Below are 15692 nucleotides of genomic sequence, written 5' to 3' on the forward strand. Positions count from 1 at the left end.
TTCCTGTATCAGGTTGTTGGTTTCTTCTCTTGTCTTCTGACATATCACAATCAGTCAAGATGTGTAAGAGGTGGCTCTCCCTAAGAAGGGAAGGAGATGAAGCTTGCCACTGAGGGTCACTCAGCCTGACTGGTGGAGCAAAAGCCACACAATGGTGACTCCTAAAGTTGCCCTAAGACTTTACTTTGTCTTTGAAAGATGAATCTCACTGTTTTTCAGCTTGGTGTTGGCTTTGAGTTCTCTCAGGGAGAGAGAAGAGTTTATCCTTCCTTCTTCCAGATTAATGCCAAGGAATCTCCTCAGTATGTAGGTTTAGTCCAGCTGCTCCTATATTTCCAGTGGAACTGGGTTGGACTTCTGGCCCCTGAAGATGACAGGGGAGAACATTTCATCTCAACTCTGACACCTATGCTCCAGGAGAAGGAGATCTGCCTGGCCTTCACTGAAAGGCTGAAATCACATGATTTTGAGATTATATGGAAAAAATTACTTCTCAAATTCCAGACTTGGTCAAAAACTGAAGTGATTATTCTCTTTGGAGACCCCAAATGTAGTGTCAGTGTACAGACAATGTTGTTTGTCCGTAAAAAATTCAAGAAGAAAACATTTCAGAATGTTTGGATCTTAACCTCCCATTGGACACTTAGTGCGAAGGAATCTGAAGACACCTTGCTATTTCTAAAGCCTTTCCATGGAGTCTTGCATTTCAGGGACCACACTGGGGATGTCTCAGAATTCAAACATTTTGTTCTGTCTTTAGACCCCTTGAACCCACAAGGGGATGCATTTCTCCCTCTATGGTGGGAAAAGGTCTTTCGCTGCAAGATTCACCAACCAGACAAGATCCCTCCAATGGGGCAAAACCAATGTACAGGAAAGGAGAATCTGCAGAATCTCCCCAATTACATTTTTGAAACAAGCATGACAGCTGAAAGTTACAATATCTACAATGCCATTTATGCTGTGGCACATGCTTTACATGCAATGTATGGACCCAGAGCCCGACCGACCATGATGAGGCTTGGAAAGAGGATCTCCAAAGTCCAGTCATGGCAGGTAATTTCTGTGGCTTCCTTAGAAAGGAAAACATATTAAAAGCAATTATTAGAAAGATATGAAATAAGAACAATGTTTTGTTGGAAGAGTTTGGAGAGGGGGAGAAGAGAAGTAAACCAAATGAGCTGTCCATAAGATCCATAGAAGAAAGACCTTCATAAAGTCCTGAAAGGCTTCAATGGTTGCCAGAGTTTCAGGAGGTAACCATGACAGGGAGTAGATGTCAGCTGAGACCAAAAGAACAATCTGGCTGTGCTTGAGAAAGAAGCTTCCAGAAGTCAGTAGAAGTCCTACTTGAGACAGTTGCATAACAACCTCTGTTACCCTCAGCATGGAACCCAAATCCAACTTGTAAAAAGACACTCAATTCCTTTTAACCTTGGTTTATATTTCTATCAGTTAACATCCTGTTTGACCCCACCCAATTTTTCCAGTTTTACATTTATTGCACTGCTCAGGTTGTAGTGTGAATGCAGCAAATCTTGGTTCACCTGAGCACATAAAGCAGGACTCAAAATAGTCTTAATGGGTTGTTTGTCTCAAACACATCAGACTTTTCTGCATTAATGGATAGACATTGAACTTCTCTGAACAGTGAAGAGCAAAACCAGGGCAAGCCTTGCCTTTTCCTTGATTCCCATTTCATCAGATATTGTTCTTGCTCTGTTCAATTCTCAGACAGAGAAAATCAGAGGAATTGTACTTTGTTCTCATGCAAATTATTTAATTGTTGCTAAAGTGAATTTATTGGTTACAAGACCCCAGGACAAAGTAAATATTTAAAACTACATGTAATCAAGTATTACAGGAGGAAAACCATCTACGACCTCATAGACGACACTCACTCTGTCAAAGATCTTGGAGTACTCATCTCAAATGATCTAAGTGCCAGAGCTCACTGTAACAACATTGCCAAAAAAGCAGAGAGTTAAGAGTTAATTAAGAGTTGTTAATCTAATCTTGCAAAGCTTCATTTCTGGTAATATTATACTGCAAAGTAGAACATACAAAACCTTTGCTAGACCAGTTCTTCAATACAGCTCATCTGCCTGGACTCCGCACTGTATTTTAGACATTAATACAATTGAGCGAGTCCAGAGATATTTCACGAGAAGAGTACTCCACTCCTCTGCTCACAACAGAATACCTTATGCCAGCAGGCTCGAAATCTTGGGATTAGACAATTTAGAACTACACCACCTTCAGTCTGATCTAAATGTAGTATACAAAATTATCTGCTACAATGTCCTACCTGTCAATGAGTACTTCAGCTTCAACCACAATAATACATGAGAATACAATAGATACAAACTCAAGGTAAACCGCTCCAAACTCGATTGCAGAAAATACGACTTCAGCAACAGAGTGCTCAATGCCTGGAATGCAATACCTGACTCTGTGGTTACTTCCTCAAACCCCCAAACTTTAACCTTAGATTTTCTACTGTTGACCTCACCCCATTCCCAAGACGTCTGTAAGTGACGTTCATAAGCATACCAAAAAGCTTAATGTCCCTGTCCTAATATTTCTTTTTATTTAATTTTTTCAAGTATCCAAATTATGTTTATACTTTTACCTGTTATCTTATATATGACTGACAAATAAATAAATTTAATTAATTAATTGATTAATTAATAAATAAATAAATTTAATTAATTAATTAATTATGATTAATTTTGGGATGTGGCACTAAAATCTTTCAGTGTACTTATTCTGATAAAGCTTGATTTGAAGAAACCATGATACAAAGGACCAAAGGAAAACCATTTGTAGTTTCAGAGTTAAATATTTGGTGTTACTGCAGATTCCTCAGTTCTCCACCAAGAGAACTCCTCTAGCTTTTCAGACATGAACTCATCTTCTCAAGATGGTCACCATGTTCTGATAGAAGCCATAACCATAGCTCTAGCCCCAATACTCCTATTTCTGAAGGTCTCCTTTCTTTCAGATTCTTCCCTATTTGAGGAATGTGCAGTTCAACAACAGTGCTGGAGACGAAGTCTCCTTCTCAGAAGATGGACTGGGATCTGCTCGTTATGATCTTCTTAACTGGGTTTTCCTCCCCAATCAATCTTTTCTCCCCAAGAAGGTTGGGCAAGTAAATCCCGAGGCTCCCCCAGGACAAGATTTCACCATTAAATCTGATGAAATCATCTGGGGCACAAAGGTGAGCTGCAAGGAAATGTTGTAAATTCAAGGAAAGATTCATTCTCTTCTTGAGATGTACAACATCTTTCTAACTGGAAAAATAATCAATTGAGTCAGAAATCTTGGCAGTCATTTGGTGTAAAATCAGCTTTGCATGTAACACGTTTGATGCCTGATTTGTGTCATTCCACAAAGGGTTAGCCTTGGGAACAATGTCTGCTTGAAATGCAGGATGCAATTACAGCAAGCAACAGTGATTTCCATGGACCATTGATGCTCAGTGTATCCTCATGGTTCTTTTTTTTAGAAATGCTGTAGTTCAGTCACAAGCCTTCCTCTACAGGCTGAGATCCCAGTTCCAATCTCCAACATCTGATGGTAGGTTGGGAGTGCCAATGGCCTGAGTCCCCCAGCAGCTGTTCCTGGTTTTTGATAGATGGTGGCAATCTATTTCTTAAGAAGAGAATCTGAAAATAGAAGTAGGAATAAAAAAAGGAAATAGGAATGAGGGAAAGAATGAATGCAGCAAGTTCATTGCTTAAGTAATTTCAAATATTTCACTTTCAGACCATCCCTTTTGCCAGATGTGGCATGAAGAGGTGCCATGCAGGAGAGAGGAGAAGAGTTCCAGAGGGCAAGCCAGTTTGCTGCTACCAGTGTGACCCTTGTCCAGAAGGGACATTTTCAAATCACACAGGTAGAGCAGACTTCAAAAATAGATCTTCCAGGATCAAAGAAGACATTCATTAAATCTATTTTGTTTATTGTGATCATTTTTGATATGATTGAGTTCTGTTTTCAGCAGAACTTTTCAGTTGATGGATCTAAATTGCCCTGGCCAAAGAAGTCGCCTTTCCTAATCCTCAGCAGTTCCATGCAGGATAGTTTTAGGGCAGAATTTATGAATCTCCAACTTGTTTTCAACTCCTCCTGTAATATCTGATTGTGAAACCCAAATTCTAATCTTTTCCTGAGGAAGTGGGGTTTTCAGTCCAAGCTTTAATTCTTATTACTTAATGCATGCTTCATCCATCTAGACTATCAACCTCTGAGGAAATAGACCTGCCAGAGAAAGAGGAGATTCATCTATCTGTGCCTCTTTGATAGAGTAGGAATGATCAAATAAGTCTGAATGAACAGATTTGAAGCACAAAACAGAGAGGTTAAGGCAGGGATCATGTACAGATAAACAAATAGCAACATTCCTGGATAACAGGTCTATCGATCTTCTGTGGGTTCCATTATAAAGTAGGGGAGAAAACAGGCAGAAATCTCAAACTGAAAGCCACATTACTCGTGGAATTTCATAATGAATGGAATTGAACTAATCCTCGTCACTGGCTGATCTATCCTAGAATCATTATAAGTGCACCATGATTTCCTTGAATGAATGAATTCTTAAACAAAGATTCTTGATTTCAGATGCTGCTCACTGTGAACCCTGCCCAGAAGACCAATATCCCAAGAAGGACAAGGACCACTGCATTGCCAAGAAGATCCACTTCCTTGCCTATCAAGACACCCTGGGATACACTTTAGTTTCTCTCACTCTTTTTCTCTCTATGAGCACATCTGCAGTCCTGGTGATTTTCTATAAATATCATGACACACCAATTGTTAAAGCCAACAACAGAGAACTCACCTACATCCTGCTGGTCTCCCTCCTGTTCTGCTTCCTCTGCTCCTTCCTCTTCATTGGTCAGCCAGGGAAGATCACCTGTCTCTTCCAACAATCTGCCTTTGCCATTCTCTTTTCCCTGGCAGTTTCTGCTGTGTTGGCAAAAACTGTCATGGTGGTTCTGGCCTTCGTGGCCACCAAGCCAGGGAACAAGACAAGGAAACTCTTAGGAAAACCACTGACTTACTCCATTGTCTTGGTCTGTCCTCTGGTCCAAGCAGTCCTTTGTGTCACCTGGATGGGAACCTCTCCTCCATTTCCCAACATGGATTTCCATTCCTTGTTTGGAGAGATCATCTTGGAATGTAAGCAAGGCTCAGCTGTAATGTTTTACATTGTCCTCATCTATCTAGCTTTTTTGGCCTTCATCAGTTTCACAGTGGCATTTCTAGCTAGGAAATTGCCTGATAGTTTTAATGAAGCCAAGTTCATTACTTTTTCCATGCTGGTCTTTTGCAGTGTTTGGATCACCTTCCTCCCCACCTACCTGAGCACCAAAGGGAAATCCATGGTGGCTGTGGAGATCTTCTCCATTTTGGCCTCTGGAGCTGCTCTTTTGACTTGTATTTTTTTCCCCAAATGCTACATTATTCTGCTGAGGCCCGATCTCAATTGTAGAGAAAATATAGTAAGAAACAAGAATATCTAACCAAGGCAAGGAGTTGCCTCATTTATATTTGTCTTTCTGGCATGTTTAGAATGTGATAAGATTTCTAATAAATGATGACATGAAGGAGGAATTTATCCATAAAAGAATTCCTTATCCTTGCTTACAATATTCCTCGGGTCAGTCTTTTGTTTTTCATGTTTTCAAAGTGTCCTTAGTGAGGTCCAGTGCCCTGTATGGAAGGAAAACTTCTAGTTAAAGATGTGTTTATTATTTTGGATATTTCTAAGTTTATATGGCAAAGGAAAAAACCAAGAATCTGATACAAACTACTGCAAGATGCTCAGGAAAAAGGGGGGTTGGGTTTTCCAGACTTGAAATTGTATTTTGAGGCATGTTGTCTGGCCTGGTTAAAAGAGTGGGTGAACCTCCAGAATAAGAGGCTACTTGGATTAGGGGGCCAGGAATTAAGGTTTGGTTATTTATGGTATGATAAAGTTAAAGTTAATTTTGATTTTAATAATTACTTTGCTAGATGTGCCATACTTAAAGTTTGGAATAAATATAAAACAAGGTTCTATACGAAGTTGCCTCTTTGGGTGTCCCCTCAAGAAGCTTTTTTAAGAAAATAAATGGTGGCGAAGCCAGACCGCTGGACGTGTGGTAAAATATTATCTTTCAACTCTGGTGAACCTACCTTAAAGTTGAGGGAAGAATTTGAATTAGAAGGGTATGTTTGCCATTGGTTTACATATCAAGAACTGAAAGAATGGCTTAAATCAAATAAAAAGAGTTGTGGGTTTGATTTTGCTAAAGAATGAATTGGAAATATTACTGTGTGGTAGTGATGAGCATATTACTGCTAAGATTTATAAAATGTTATTGAAATTGAATTTGGAAAGTGAACATGTAAAGCACTGTATGATTCACTGGCTAAGGGATTTCGGATATAATGTGATCTTGAACAATTAGAAAATATGCGGATGAAAGGTTTAAAATTTACACTAAACTATAATTTAAAAGAAAAATTTTATAAGGTGATGTATCGCAGGAATTTAACACCAGATAAGTTATCCAGAATGTATAACGGTATTTCAAATGAATGTTGGACGTGTAAAAGAAAAAAGGAAGTTTTCCCATTTATGGTGGACATGTGATAAAGCAAAGAAATTTTGGAGTAAGGTTCATATTACAATATAGAATATTCTTCAAATGAAAGTAAAAATGAAACCAGAAACTTTTCATTTGGGTTTAATGGAAAAAGACTTGGAGAAAAATTTTGATCTTATAGATATTGACAGCAGCAAGAGTATTATATGCACAAAAATGGAATGACACTTAGATTCCCAATATGGAGGAATGGCTACAGAAGCTGATGGAGTTGGCAGAAGTGGCAAAATTGATCATTTTGGTTAAAGGAAAGAATATAGGTACCTTTATTTCCACATGGAAACTGCTTCCGAACTTTGTGCTTGAGGTGGAAAAAAATGAAACTTTGATTTTGGGTTTTACCGATTAGATTGATATGTTTTTATAGAAATGGATAGTTTATATTACTATGGAAAAACAAAAAGTTGTGGTTTGAAGTTAATGCTTTTTTTTTTCTTCAACAGAGGGAGTCAGAAGTCAATGTTTCTTCTTTTCTTTTCCCCAATTTCTCCTGGTGTAGGGTTTCTTGCCTGGGCAGGGGGTTGGACTAGAAGACCTCCAAGGTCCCTTCCAACTCTATTATTCTATTCTATTCCTCGTTTTTCTCTCCCTGTTTCCCCCTCATACACAGTGTGTCTTCCTATTTATTTTTGTATTTTGTATTTTATCTAATAACCTAATAAAAAACGTTAAACTGCAAAAAGATGTGTTTATTGTATCAAAGAGGATGCCATGGAGGACCTTCAATTTGATAACCCAAACCTTCAGTTGGACATGGATGCAAAGCAGAAACCAATGCAGCTTGTAAAACAGGGCTATGACATGAGCCATTCTAGGGATAGATAACATTGTCCACCCTGCTTCATTCAGCACCAGCTGTAGCTTCCAAATGCTCTTCAAAGGTAGCCCTATGTAGAGCCCATTGTGTGAATTCAAATGCAAGAGGACCAGGGCATGAGTGACTGAGCCCAGGGAATCATGATCCAGGAAAAAGTCCAACTGGCACACTTTAAGAAGTTATGCAACTAGAAAGAGTTGTGAGTCCAGGAGGGCAGGAAGGCCCCATCCCCAAGAAGCAGCTGGGACTCCCCTCCCCACTCTTCCGCACACGAGCAAAGCTCCAGAGCTGACCCACACACACTGCTTGTATCTTGGGGCCCCACAGCCAGGCCACCCCGGTTTCCTTCCTGCCTTGCCTTGCAGCAGTGGCACCACTAGCAGCAGCAGCCAGGATCAGGAGGCAAGCAGGCCCGGGCATCCCCTCAGGGAAGTGGGGCTGGGCAGTAGAGTCCCGGTGCCCTGAGAACTCAAGGGTTGGGTACCTGCTGCCCAAGGACCCAGGCAACCCATGTTGCCCTCCAGGGCCTGCCCACATGGCCTGAGAGGATCAATGAGAGTCCGCCAGTGGATCAGGGCCTGGCACCCACCCTGGTCCCATCCCCAACACAAGGGACATTGAACTGGCCACACCCACACTGGCCATGCCCACCCAGGCAGCTGCAACCACCCAGTCACCACCACCCCGGCCCCCCAAGGGCAACAACAATCCTGATCTGACCCTCAATGAAATGGAATTTGACACCCCTGATCTAGCTCATGTTCAGTCAGTTTCATCCCTCATGTCCCTTCAGCAGAGCTCTGGATGTCTCTTGATCCTTTTCAGCTCTCTCAATTGAATGATGGGGCATGTTGGGAACAATGGACCAAGAGAGGTTGCATGTGATTGATCCCATCGAAGGCCTCAGTAGCTTTCCTATTCCAGGTAGTGGCCAAGGCCTCAGAAGGACCATGGAGCAGAGCCTGTGGAACCCCATCAGTCACTAAGAGTGGACTGGTCAAATAGATGTGGCCTCCCTGCAGACAGAGGCAGCATAAAACAACTTCAAAGCCATCAGGCCATGATCTGGCCAGGACAAAGGGGACCAGGTTAGCTCCTCCTCAGATCCCATTGGAAGTGGTCTGCTTTGAGTTGAGCCAAGAAGGATGGTGGCCATTTTGAGATGCTGTAAGGCCTGCCCCAGGGATGGCATACTGACATTTCTCAAGACCATAAGTCTGGGGAACCCCACAGTCAACTGTGAAATGCCCTCCAGAGGCTCAGACAGGGAGGTTGCCCTGCAGTACAATGGCAACAATTCCAACTGGTCCTGTGAATGAATCTTCAAGAAAAGAATTTCAAACCTGGAAATTTGGGGAGCAGCACCCCAAAAGACCAAAAGAGACACCCGGATGACAATTGCTACCCTTCGGCTACAGCATTTGGCCTCTGGAGCTGCTCTTTTGACTTGTATTTTTTTCCCCAAATGCTACATTATTCTGCTGAGGCCCGATCTCAATTGTAGAGAAAATATAGTAAGAAACAAGAATATCTAACCAAGGCAAGGAGTTGCCTCATTTATATTTGTCTTTCTGGCTTGTTTAGAATGTGATAAGATTTCTAATAAATGATGACATGAAGGAGGAATTTATCCATAAAAGAATTCCTTATCCTTGCTTACAATATTCCTCTGGTCAGTCTTTTGTTTTTCATGTTTTCAAAGTGTCCTTAGTGAGGTCCAGTGCCCTGTATGGAAGGAAAACTTCTCGTTAAAGATGTGTTTATTATTTTGGATATTTCTAAGTTTATATGGCAAAGGAAAAAACCAAGAATCTGATACAAACTACCGCAAGATGCTCAGGAAAAAGGGGGCTTGGGTTTTCCAAACTTGAAATTGTATTTTGAGGCATGTTGTCTGGCCTGGTTAAAAGAGTGGGTGAACCTCCAGAATAAGAGGCTACTTGGATTAGGGGGACAGGAATTAAGGTTTGTTTATTTATGGTATGATAAAGTTAAAGTTAATGTTGATTTTAATAATTACTTTGCTAGATGTGCCATACTTAGAGTTTGGAATAAATATAAAACAAGGTTCTATATGAAGTTGCCTCTTTGGGTGTCCTCTCAAGAAGCTTTTTTAAGAAAATAAATGGTGGCGAAGCCAGAGCGCTGGACGTATGTTAAAATATTATCTTTCAACTCTGGTGAACCTACCTTAAAGTTGAGGGAAGAATTTGAATTAGAAGGGTATGTTTGCCATTGGTTTACATATCAAGAACTGAAAGAATGGCTTAAATCAAATAAAAAGAGTTGTGGGTTTGATTTTGCTAAAGAATGAATTGGAAATATTACTGTGTGGTAGTGATGAACATATTATTGCTAAGATTTATAAAATGTTATTGAAATTGAATTTGGAAAGTGAACATGTAAAGCACTGTATGATTCACTGGCTAAGGAATTTTGGATATAATGTGATCTTGAACAATTAGAAAATATGCGGATGAAAGGTTTAAAATTTACACTAAACTATAATTTAAAAGAAAAATTTTATAAGATGATGTATCGCAGGCATTTAACACCAGATAAGTTATCCAGAATGTATAACGGTATTTCAAATTATTTTTTATTATTATTATTTATTATTTGAATTTCTATACCGCCCTTCTCCTTTCGGACTCAGGGCGGTGAACAGCCAAAATAAAAACATTTATACATAAATACGATTAAAAAATAGATTTAAAATAATTAAATTTGGCCCATAGTTTAAAATTTATCAATTTAAAATCCATATCAAAATTTAAAACCAACCATAAAATCATAAAATCAAGAGAGACCGATGAAATGAATGTTGGAAGTGTAAAAGAAAAAAGGAAGTTTTCCCATTTATGGTGGACATGTGATAAAGCAAAGAAATTTTGGAGTAAGGTTCATATTATAATACAGAATATTCTTCAAATGAAAGTAAAAATGGAACCAGAAACTTTTCCTTTCGGTTTAATGGAAAAAGACTTGGAGAAAAATTTTGATTTTATAGATATTGACAGCAGCAGGACTATTATATGCACAAAAATGGAAGGACACTTAGATTCCCACTATGGAGGAATGGCTACAGAAGCTGATGGAGTTGGAAGAAGTGGCAAAATTGATCATTTTGGTTAAAGGAAAGAATATAAGTACCTTTATTTCCACATGGAAACCGCTTCTGAACTTTGTGCTTGAGGTGGAAAAAAATGAAACTTTGATTTTGGGTTTTACCGATTAGGTTGATATGTTTTTATAGAAATGGATAGTTTATATTACTATGGAAAAACAAAAAGTTGTGGTTTGAAGTTAATGCTTTTTTTTCTTCAACAGAGGGAGTCAGAAGTCAATGTTTCTTCTTTTCTTTTCCCCAATTTCTCCTGGTATAGGATTTCTTGCCTGGGCAGGGGGTTGGACTAGAAGACCTCCAAAGTCCCTTCCAACTCTGTTATTCTATTCTATTCCTTGTTTTTCTCTCCCTGTTTCCCCCTCACACACAGTGTGTCTTCCTATTTACTTTTGTATTTTGTATTTTATCTAATAACCTAATAAAAAACGTTAAACTGCAAAAAGATGTGTTTATTGTTTCAAAGAGGATGCCATGGAGGACTTTCAATGTGATAACCCAAACCTTCAGTTGGACACGGATGCAAAGCAGAGACCAATGCAGCTTGTAAAACAGGGCTATGACATGAGCCATTCTAGGGATAGATAACATTGTCCACCCTGCTTCATTCAGCACCAGCTGTAGCTTCCAAATGCTCTTCAAAGGTAGCCCTATGTAGAGCCCATTGTGTGAATTCAAATGCAAGAGGACCAGGGCATGAGTGACTGAGCCCAGGGAATCACAATCCAGGAAAAGGTCCAACTGGCACACTTTAAGAAGTTATGCAACTAGAAAGAGTTGTGAGTCCAGGAGGGCAGGAAGGCCCCATCCCCAAGAAGCAGCTGAGACTCCCCTCCCCACTCTTCCGCACACGAGCAAAGCTCCAGAGCTGACCCACACACACTGCTTGTATCTTGGGGCCCCACAGCCAGGCCACCCTGGTTTCCTTCCTGCCTTGCCTTGCAGCAGTGGCACCACTAGCAGCAGCAGCCAGGATCAGGAGGCAAGCAGGCCCGGGCATCCCCTCAGGGAAGTGGGGCTGGGCAGTAGAATCCCGGTGCCCTGGGAACTCAAGTGTTGGGTACCTGCTGCCCAGGGCTCCAGGCAGCCCATGCTGCCCTCCAGGGCCTGCCCATGTGGCCTGAGAGGATCAGTGAGAGTCCTCCAGTGGATCAGGGCCTGGCACCCACCCTGGTCCTACCCCCAACACAAGGGACATTGAACTGGCCACACCCACACTGGCCATGCCCACCCAGGCAGCTGCAACCACCCAGTCACCACCACCCCAGCCCCCCAAGGGCAACAACAATCCTCATCTGACCCTCAATGAAATGGAATTTGACACCCCTGATCTAGCTCATGTTCAGTCAGTTTCATCCCTCATGTTCCTTCAGCAGAGCTCTGGATGTCTCTTGATCCTTTTCAGCTCCCTCAATTGAATGATGGGGCATGTTGGGAACAATGGACCAAGAGAGGTTACATGCGAGTGATCCTTTCCAAGGCCTCAGTAGCTTTCCTATTCCAGGTAGTGGCCAAGGCCTCAGAAGGACCATGGAGCAGAGCCTGTGGAACCCCATCAGTCACTAAGATTGGACTGGTCAAATAGATGTGGCCTCCCTGCAGACAGAGGCAGCATCAAACAACCTCAAAGCCATCAGGCCATGATCTGGCCACGACAAAGGGGACCAGGTTAGCTCCTCCTCAGATCCCATTGGAAGTGGTCTGCTTTGAGTTGAGCCAAGAAGGATGGTGGCCATTTTGAGATGCTGTAAGGCCTGCCCCTGGGATGGCAAATGGACATCGCTCAAGACCATAAATCTGGGGAACCCCACAGTCAACTGTGAAATGCCCTCCAGAGGCTCAGACAGGGAGGTTGCCCTGCAGTACAATGGCAACAATTCCAACTGGTCCTGTGAATGAATCTTCAAGAAAAGAATTTCAGACCTGGAAATTTGGGGAGCAGCACCCCAAAAGACCAAAAGAGACACCCGGATGACAATTGCTACCCTTCGGCTACAGCATTTGGCCTCTGGAGCTGCTCTGTTGGCTTGTATTTTTTTCCCCAAATGCTACATTATTCTGCTGAGGCCCGATCTCAATTGTAGAGAAAATATAGTAAGAAACAAAAATTTCTAACTAATGCCGGGATCTGCCTCATTTATATTTCTCTTTGTGGCATGTTTAGAATATGATGTCATCAAAGAGTAATTTCTCCATTAAAAAATTCCTTATCAAATGCTGCAACTGGTTAGAATTTACCTGTGGTCAACAGCAATCACCCAGCCTTTTGTTTATCATGTCTTCAAAATATCCTCGTGTTGTCCAGTGCCTGATGTTGATGGAAAACTAGTTATTAAAGATCTATTCATTATTTCAAGAAGGACACTTTCTCATTCCATTCTTTTTAATTTAATTATTTTTTAAAATAGTGTTTTAAAGAGTTGGAATCAGTGTTTTTAGGCCTATATGGTTGTTTCCTTAGACGTCAGAGGCTTTATAGAGTTCTCTACCAGTATTCAGTTCTTTTTAATAACATCTCCCTTTCCATAAAATGGCCTCTCATGTGGGAAATAGAAAACAATGGAGGAATGTGTGCTAACTGGTCCATAAAATAGCAAACTCAAATTCTCTGATTTTCAATAAGCTTTATCAAAATTTCTATGGCAACGTAACTGACATACTTTTTTTTATTAAGAGAATATTTCTCTGTTGAAGATAATAACAATAGAAGAGTGGCAACATAATTGATAGTTTGTTAATTATGAATAGGTATGCTTACATCATCTATTCCTTATGCATAAATCATTTTCTCCTTCTTTCTCAAATGTATAAATATGAGTGCAATCTTTGCTCTTCAAGGGTTCCTCCCACTATTCTCTGGAGAAAATGTATCCTGGGCACACTCTTAACAAGCAATTCTACTCTGAGACTTGATTATTGGTTTTTGGTCCTGCATTTGGAGCCTGAAGGCTTAAGCAGTTGTAATAGCTACATCAACATGACAGATTGTGCTTGTTTAGCAACAATGATGAAATAGTAACTTTGCAACCCAACACACTGATGGGAATGGGACAATTGCATGCAGTCGCCTTGCCCCGGCCGTCTCACCCCAGCCACCCCATTTCAGCTAACCCATCATAGCCACCCCTCACCATCAGTCTCTCCCTGGTAGCTCTTCCCCATCAGCCCCCCCCCCCCACTGATTCTCTCTAGCCACCCCTCCCCAGCCACTCTCCTCCACTGCCTCACCCTGGGTGATACATTGTAGTACAAATTGCTCTGGCAGATTTGCAACATCAGACAATTAGCCCTGCGTGTCTCAACTGTTCTCAGAAAAAAAACATTCTCAGAAGGTCCTTCCCACTGCACCAACCTCCTCTTCCTCTATTGACTCCTGGACTTGGGGCGCATTCCCCATTTTTTTCATTGCCCCCCACATGAGAATCACTCTCAGCAAAGAGGGATCGGGGCCATGTGGGTTGCAGACAGTAACAGGCTCTAGGTCAGATCTGCCATCAAGGATGAGAGGAGGGAGATAGGGAAGGGGGGAATGATAGGAAGCAGAAGAGGCAACCAGAGACAATGCCTGAACGATCCAAGGACAGAGGCATGGGAACAGAATGCAAAGGGCCACCAAACAGGCTCCAAACTTTAGAAACCAAAACAGCTCATTTTAACCTCATTGGACACTAACAGGATGACATATGGGGAAGGTCCTGGGAGAAGGGAAAATCACATGGTTTATGCGGGAAACTTCAGATCTGACTTTGCTTACACTGCAACCACTTGACTTTTAGTAAAAGTATACCCAACTATACAAATAGAGTCAAGGATTTTTCTTTCCTAAATGTCTAAGATGGGATAGCTGACATTCTGTCCACCAGCAAGGCCAACAAAGGCATTATACAACTGGTGGTCCCAACTGGAGAGCCATAGATGATGCTTCCTAAATTAAAGGCTCTGTCACTCCAGGAGAGATTGAATTATTTTTCCTCCCAGATAACTGTACAGAGAGCCCAGTCCTGTCCTGTATTGATAGCAGGCTACAGCTTGCAGGCCTCTCTTTGCAAACTGGACACCCCAGGCCATAGAATTGGTCACCAAACTGAAGCACTGGATTGGCTGCTGCATGGTGGGGGCAGATCTGTCTGGCCTACATGCTCATTTTATGCACTTCCACCAAAGTGGGGCAGCTCAAAGGGAGTCAAAAGGCAATCGTGATCACTCCTGCCATGGCCTGGCTGGGTTGTCCACTTTGCAAAGAGGGGAGCATCAACCATTGACCATGTTCACAGGTCTATAAAGCATAAAAAATGATGTAGTTCCATAAGTGATGGGACAGATTCACTTAGGAAGCACTTCCAGCATGATTTTGGTAGCAGCCACCAGTGGCCTCATTCTGTTGTGGTCCTTTGGAATATGGTGGCCACTTCTGTCATTGCACCATGTGGCCTTGTGACAAAGTGATTCGTTCTGCTTCCCTCTGGCTGTTTCTGCAGCATTGCAGAAAATTCTGGAGCTCCAGCGAAGGTGAAGTTTCAGGTGGGGGTCAACAACGGTGATTTCTTTTATTTATTTTATTTTCTGAGTGCAGAACATCTTACAATAAAAGGAGAAAATATGCTATTTAAAATTGGCCTATTGATCTAAATAAACCAAAAACCAAAAATTATACAATCAATATAAAAATTAAACACAGAAGGAGTTTAAAACCCTTATGTGACATTATACAGGCCATCCTCATTCAAAGTTACAAAGGCACTGAAAAAAGTGACTTATGACTGTTTTTCACACTTAAGACCATTGCAGCATTCCCATGGGCATGTGGTCAAAATTTGGGCCCTTGGCAACTGGCTCATATTTATGACCGTTGCAGTGTCCTGGGGTCCTCTTTTCTGACCTTCCAACAAGCCAGGTCAATGGGGAAACTAGATTCATTTAACAACCATGTCATTAACAGGGAGGCATGGATCTAGTTCACAGGTGGTCACAACTACATCCCATGGACTTTGTCGACATCCTTGGGATCAACCAGATCAAACTGTTCCTAAATTATTGTGTAAGTCCTTTCCCCAGCCTTCTCCATAGGATCCACACCATGCTTGGCCTCCAA

General features: G+C 41.5%; 1 protein-coding gene across 1 annotated transcript in view; it reads left to right on the forward strand.

Moving 5' to 3' along the window:
* LOC139312883 (vomeronasal type-2 receptor 116-like) overlaps positions 1 to 15692 on the forward strand; it is a 40382-nt gene that overhangs the window by 19787 nt on the left and 4903 nt on the right. The window contains exon 5 of the mRNA XM_070938063.1: positions 4689 to 5496. Coding sequence (XP_070794164.1) covers positions 4689 to 5496 — 808 coding nt within the window. The remainder of the gene's footprint in view (positions 1 to 4688; positions 5497 to 15692) is intronic.

This window comes from Pituophis catenifer, unplaced genomic scaffold (assembly GCF_029215685.1).
Source record: "Pituophis catenifer annectens isolate HBS135680 unplaced genomic scaffold, rPitCat1.0.hap2 SCAF_1, whole genome shotgun sequence".
NCBI lineage: Eukaryota > Metazoa > Chordata > Lepidosauria > Squamata > Colubridae > Pituophis > Pituophis catenifer.